This window comes from Impatiens glandulifera, chromosome 1 (assembly GCF_907164915.1).
Source record: "Impatiens glandulifera chromosome 1, dImpGla2.1, whole genome shotgun sequence".
NCBI lineage: Eukaryota > Viridiplantae > Streptophyta > Magnoliopsida > Ericales > Balsaminaceae > Impatiens > Impatiens glandulifera.
In genome coordinates, this window is record NC_061862.1 from 54,894,912 (window position 1) to 54,902,096 (window position 7,185).

At 35.6% G+C, this 7,185-nt stretch overlaps 1 protein-coding gene across 1 annotated transcript; it reads right to left on the reverse strand.

Moving 5' to 3' along the window:
• Positions 1-4,637: 4,637 nt before the first annotated feature.
• On the reverse strand, positions 4,638-6,582 carry LOC124940855 (molybdate transporter 2). Its single transcript, XM_047481318.1, has 2 exons — positions 6,511-6,582; positions 4,638-6,409 (listed from the first exon to the last, which is right to left on the reverse strand). The coding sequence occupies exon 2, from the start codon at positions 6,389-6,391 to the stop codon at positions 4,952-4,954; it is 1,440 nt and encodes a 479-aa protein (XP_047337274.1). The 5' UTR covers positions 6,392-6,409; positions 6,511-6,582; the 3' UTR covers positions 4,638-4,951.
• Between the last annotated feature and the right edge of the window lie 603 nt (positions 6,583-7,185).

A 7,185-nucleotide genomic window follows, 5' to 3' on the forward strand; every position in this document is an offset into this window, starting at 1 on the left:
CGACAGATCCATTTCAAACACAAAACGATTCAGTCAGCCCAAAACCTAAACCTAAACATAAACCTAAACACTAAGATGCGCATCGTGGTCGGAGGAGAGGTGGTGTTTGGGGGAGGATCGTGGTGGTCGTCGTCGGGTGTTTGGAAGAGGAAGAAACTGGGGTTCTTGCCTTGGATGGATCGTCGGGGGTTTTGGGGAAGAAGAAACTGAAGGAAATATGAAAAGAGGAGAGAGGGAAGGGAAAAAAGAGGCAAAATATCACTTTTTTTAATTTTTTTTTATTTGAGGGTAAAGGAGTCTTTTGCCATAGGCAAAAGGTTATATTTGATAAAATTAATTTTCCTATGCTAAGTTTAAAAATAACCCTCTTATGAGGGTTATTTCGTCAAATTTCCCATCCTATCATCGGGTTATTTTTAATTTGTGCAAATTCTCTATTCTTGTCATCTCTTCACTCTCAATCTCTTTACAGATTTTATCAAATCGATCTCCGATCGATTTGTTCACATAGTAATGGATCTTCCTTGAAATTTTATCTGAATCCCATTTTGTTTCTTTTAGTAGACTCCTTCTGATATTATATATTTATAAGACTTCCAAAAGCATATGATTTTTATTTAACTATAACAACAAAACTTGCAGCATTTATGCAGCGAAATATCCAATTTTATTGCAATGCGGCAAAGACTATGTTATACCTTGTAGTAGAATTAGGTATAAATCTTGAACATAAAAGAGCAGAAGAATTATATTGAGATGAGTAGTGAAGACTTAAGGAAGAAGATAAAACCCTAACTGCTAGGGTGAATACAATGGGGATGAGAGAGAGAAACTCTAACAAGATTTTTCATAAAATCATTTTCTATCTATTCTTAACAACCAATATTATATTTATACTAGTCTATCAATAACTGCCACTCCCGCCATAGTGTAATAGCCCTAATATTCTTTCCTCTTGTATCATTACCCTCTCCTTCACTTCGTTCGTCCGCGAACGACAATAGTCGAAGGTGCTGTTGAAACTATAAAGCATCTGGTGGCTCTTCGAACCATATCAATAGCCGGAATTGCTTCTGTAGACTATCGGGTGGTTCCTCAAACCATATGAAGTATTTGCATCTCATCAACGACTTATGACCAAAAGTTCTTCGAATATAACTTTTATCATCTGGTGGTTCTTCAAACCACAAAAAGTATCCAACTTTTTGTCTTAAATCATGAAATGATTGAAACAGAGGGTCGTTGGCCAAGATTCGTTCTTCGAGACTCTCAAATGCATCAATTGTGAAAGCAAATTGAGCTATGCCTCGTTCAACTTGATCACAATCGTATGTATCAATGTATGTCGATTGAACTTCTTGTTCGTTAATCACCTTAAGTGACATCTCGTTTCCTAAGACTAATTTTGGGACTTGCAAGGAAATAATCGACAATTTTGCAGTACCGCATATCTTTTCTCCAAACCCAAAATCGTCGTATTTTGTTTCGTATTCCACTTGAGTCTCCACTTTTTCTTCATCAACATTTGTTTGTTGGGCCACTTCAGGAACCGGACTTGAGGTCTTCAATCCGTAAACATAGTTCTGTTCTTTCTCTAAAACATCCATCGATTGCTTAAGAGTTTCACCGTTAACATTTTTCTCTAATTGCATAATCACTTTCTGCATTGAGATCAACATTTCTTCCATTCGGTTGAGCCGTTGATCATTTCGATCTAATCTTTTATCACTTTCCTGAAATTTCAAACCCATCTCTTTTAGTTCGTTTTCCATTTCGAGTTCAGCCATTTCCACTTTCAAGAAAACTTGATGATCCTCTTTAACCTCAGCTAGCCACACTAATAATCCCAAAACAATATAATCCAGTATTTCAACAATTTAGTAACAGTTCAATCTGATCCCTGTTTCCAACTGTGTAATCAGTAAAACAGTCAAACCTGACAGTCAAATCTGTTCTCTGGTTCCCAAACCTCAAACCTAACAGTCAAACCTGCTGACAGTCAAATCTGTTCTCTGGTTCCCAAACCTCAAACCTGACAGTCAAACCTGTCTTCTGGTTCCCAAACCTGACCTCTGGTTCCCAACTGCACACTCCAACTTAATTAAGAGAGAAATCTCACTAGTAGCGACTTGTTTACAGTATTCCTATCCCAAACCTTGGAAATCAATTTCTGAAATTAAACGACTAATGAAATCCGGTTTCGGGTTGTCTCTCAGATGAACCAGAAGATCTAAAAGCTAATCGTTCTATTCGCCAGCACGTTGGAATTATGTCTAAGAATCAGAAGTACAACAAATGGTGAAGTTACTAGAGGATATCATGGATTGTAGCCGGATTCTAATATTCATGGATACAAAGAAAGGAGGTGACCAGATAACCAGGTAAGATCCACACAATCACTCACAGTTGTGTTGACGGTTGTCTCTCAGATGAACCAGGTCGATTCGTCATTTCCTCACGCAATCCGACGATCTTCCACCGCACCACTTCATTTCCTGCTTTGTCTTCTTCACTGTTATTATTCAATTGCTGCCTTCTCTTCAAATTCACCGATCGATTCTAATGTTTTCAATAATCGGAATACAAATTCTGCAGTATGCACAGCATCCTGCTTCTCGCCTTTCAATCAAATATCAGAAATTTCAGAAATGAAAATCAGAGCAATCTGACCTTATTCAACTCGTTTCCAGATGAACGATGGACTTCCTTTTTCTATTTCCGATCAACCGGCTAATAACTCACGACATACCTCGTTAATTTGCCAGAATCGAGCTCTGATACCAGTGTTATACCTTGTAGTAGAATTAGGTATAAATCTTGAACATAAAAGAGCAGAAGAATTATATTGAGATGAGTAGTGAAGACTTAAGGAAGAAGATAAAACCCTAACTGCTAGGGTGAATACAATGGGGATGAGAGAGAGAAACTCTAACAAGATTTTTCATAAAATCATTTTCTATCTATTCTTAACAACCAATATTATATTTATACTAGTCTATCAATAACTGCCACTCCCGCCATAGTGTAATAGCCCTAATATTCTTTCCTCTTGTATCAGACTATTATTTTCATAGTTAAGATAACCGCGTTAAACTCGTTGTTGGTAAGCTTGATAATGGGACGGTTTAATTTGGGTGTAAATTGATTGAAGGCCCAAATTTTGCGTGGCTATATATTAACATAATTCGCATCTCATTTTAGGCATTATGGTGGTCCTAGCCCTAGGTTTGTCCTCTGCCTCTCTGGGTTTATGTTTTCTTGTATATTTAGGTTTAGGTGTTATATATGTTTTTTATATATGAAAACAATCTAACTTAGAAGATATTAATCATACAAATATAAATTTGGAACAATAAAATATCTAATCTTTGAAAATATATTCATTTATTCTGGCCCGCTGAGTTGAGCAATGTTGGCTCAAACATGTCTTACAAGGCCCAAGCTCCTAAACCCGAAGAAGATGAAAGAAATGTCAACCTCTTTTTTTTTTTCCTATTCAATAAATGTGGACAATTGGTATCTTGGCCGAGTTCGAGAAGTTAGGGTTTGGACGGGGAATGGAGAAGTTACCCGATTGAGTTTGAAGCGAGGGATCGACAATGTGCAAAACTCAAATCCAAAATTCAAATATATTAATATTAAAAATAAAACATATTATTTTGGTAAGGTTTAATATGATTTTGTATATGTTACCTGACAAATATTATAATAAATACATTATTTATTTTTTATTTTATCCACACTCTACTATAATATTTTTTTTATATATTTAAAAAAAATGAAAGTTATTTATATGCATTAGTCTTCATCTTTAAATAAAAAAAATTAATGACAAAATGTTATTTATTCTCTTTATTTAAGTATTTACTCTTAAATTTTTTCACCTTTATTATATCTTTTTTTTACACTCTTGTACAACAAAAAGTTAGTTTTTCAATATCTTTAAACATAAGTATGTAATTAAGTAATATTTTTTTAATATTTTGATAAAATTATGTTTAATTTTTTATATTTTTTACAATCTAATAAATATTTAATTGGATAACAAGATACTCGTCGTGAATCGGGTACCCAACAAATCGGGAATGAAGATATAAATAAAGATACCGGTAGGATTTAGGGTCAAATATTAAAATGAAAATCAAGTTTGAGGACGTGGACTCTATAGAGTACCCGCTGTCATTCCTAATTTAATTTTTACTTTACCGTTGTATTATTTGTACCCTTAAAAAATTTCTAAGAAACTCAATTTAACTAGTAAAATGTTGGGCGGTTAACTGATAAATAGATAAAATAAAACTGTAAACTATCAGTTTGATTATCCATCTTCTTTTGCACAAACGGGTCTATGAATACTAGTAATAAAACTTACTGCAATGAATTGGAAAAAATTAAGAAAGAATGGAGAAAGTTATAAGAAAGCCACCAAAAGAAAAGACATATAACATACCTTGAAGAGGTTTCTTACTTTGATGTTTTGGATGTTTCGAATCTGTAGGTTGGATTAATCAATGAATTAGATATAATAACATCTTAAATATCCATTTAAAGAGAGTACATTCATGATTATTCATTAATTCTTGGAGCTAAATGACCATAAGTTGAGAATTTTTTATTATAATAAAGAAGCAGAAATGTGCATGGTAAAAATATGCAGAGGTAGACTTAATTGGCAATTTGTATTTTTAACATCTAAGAGACCCTATACATTTCGAGAGATAAAAAAACTAGAGACATAGGAAATTCATTCATTGAAAATGAATATAAGATTAAAGGATAAGGAATTTGAATTAATCTGTCCAAAATGTACAATAAAAATACCAATAAAATTGCAGGTGGTCTATACACTGCAGAACTCAACTTTGATCAATCAAATTGATTTCATGCTTCAGCGGATTGTTGGATCTGAAGAGCCCACAAATGAATAAGCAGTGACAATAGAATTCAACTTCTATGCTTCAGCCTCAACCGTATTCTTCGTCGTCGTCGTCAACGTCGGCTGGTTTGATCCGAAGAGCCTACAATTACCTAAGCATTCCATCTTCCTTAGCTTCAACAGAACAAACAATAAAATCCCACAAACGAACCCCAAGGCAGCACTCGAACCAGTAAGAGAAACAGACGCACAAACCAACATCACAAACGACTCTTCCTTCGTCCCCATATCTCTACAAGCCATTGCCAATTCAATTCCTGCAAACAACAGCAAAACCCCAAGTATCCCAACAGGGAATTCATTCAATATACTCACAAACGAATTCCCAAAGGCTAACCCCAAAGCCATCTTTCCCATTCCCAGAAACACCACCGAAGCGCCGCTCCGACCGCCGAATCGATACTGCCCCGCCAACCCACCGGCGCCGTGGCACACCGGCATTGCCCCGAACCAACATCCCACCAGGTTCATCGCTCCCACGCTTACGGATACAGTAAATGCCGACACTTCTTTTTCCGGGAATAGGTCGCCGGACAATTTGCACACTGCAATTACTGAGTTCAGAATCGATAACGGAATTTGCGGCACCGCCGCTCGGAGAAACCCGGTTTTCCAATCGTCCCATGTGATTGTCAGTACCTTAATCGGAGATGGACCCAGTTCGAGATTTTTAAGAATCGAAGGGTTTCGTATAAAACAGAGGATTAACCCAAATAGAAAAACAAGCAGAGCTGACGGAATCGACGATAGAATCAGCAATCGGCGGCGAACGGATACACTTGGTCTGGGTTGATCGAGATTAGGGTCACGAGATTCTGAATCATCGCCGGATCCAGTGCTTAGGATTAGAAATAAAAGAGAACATACGGCGACTATTAGTCCGTCCAATCCAAGCCACGACCGAGAAGTGGTGGATTTAGAGGTGGCGAAATCCTGATTGTAGCGTATATACTTGATAGCGGAGAAGGCGAATGCCAAACCTTGAGATAATTGAACTCCACGGACGACGGGCAGAGGGATGATTCGGTAGAAAACGGACATGAGACCGGTGGCGCCGAGGAAAAGGAGGACAGAAGCGGTGGAAATTCCGGCAGCCGCAATCTGAGATACGGTGAGGTGGGGAGACTCGGAAATGGCTACAGCTGCAATGGATTTCATTGGTTGGACGGGCATGGGGATTCCGAAGAGGATTCCGGTGACTATGTTATAGATTGCGGTGAAGATTAAAGTGGTTCCGAGATCAAGGGAGGAGACGAGGGTGAGAGCGAGGACAAGGGGGATGTAGGTACCGAGGTCGCCTACTGAACCACCAAGCTCGGACCATATGCTGGTTTTGAGACGGAGGTTTGGGAGGAAAGGGAGGGTAGAGAGGCGGTGGCGCCACCACCGTGGTTGGCTGTGGATGGCAAGAAGAGGGTCAGCGGCCGACGACCTCCTCGCGGTGTCAGCTTCCATGTTCAGGAGGAGAGACTACTGCAGAGAAGAAATAATTGCAACACCAGATCGACAAAATTGCAGCGATTACAACCCACATAAGATGAAGATCAATTTGAACAAAAGAAGAAGAAACAAACCTGACGATGAAGATGGTGATGTACCTAGTAGACACCTCCTCCTTTCGGAAGAGAACAGTTTCCAAACTTTGTGACTTTCCAAACTAACCTAGTTTTCATTTATTCCTTAACTAACAGGTTAATTTATTATTCAAAATCATTTTTTATATTTTTTATTTTTTTTAACATTTAAAATTTATTATATATATATATATATAGATATATATATATATTTAAATTATTACTTATATAAACTAAATTATTTATATTTTGATATATTTTAAATTATTAATTTTATAAATTTGATTATTTATATTTTGATATATAATTTAAATTACTTTTTTATAAATTTAATTATTTATATTTTAATATATATATATATATATATATTTAAATTTCAAATTTATTATACATATATATTTACATATATATGTGACAATATGATTTTCATTCTCATAAATTTATTTTTTTTACTATTCAAATTATTATTTATATTTATTGGGTTTTCTTTTATTAAAATAATTTTGACAAATTTTCATTCAAATTATTATTTATATTTATTGGGTTGTCTTTTATTAAAATAATTTAGACAACCTTTTATTGTAATATAATTTCACAATAAAAATTTTATCAATTTTTATTATGTTGTCTTCCTAAAAATATGTCTTAAGTTAATGAACCATTAAATATTTATAT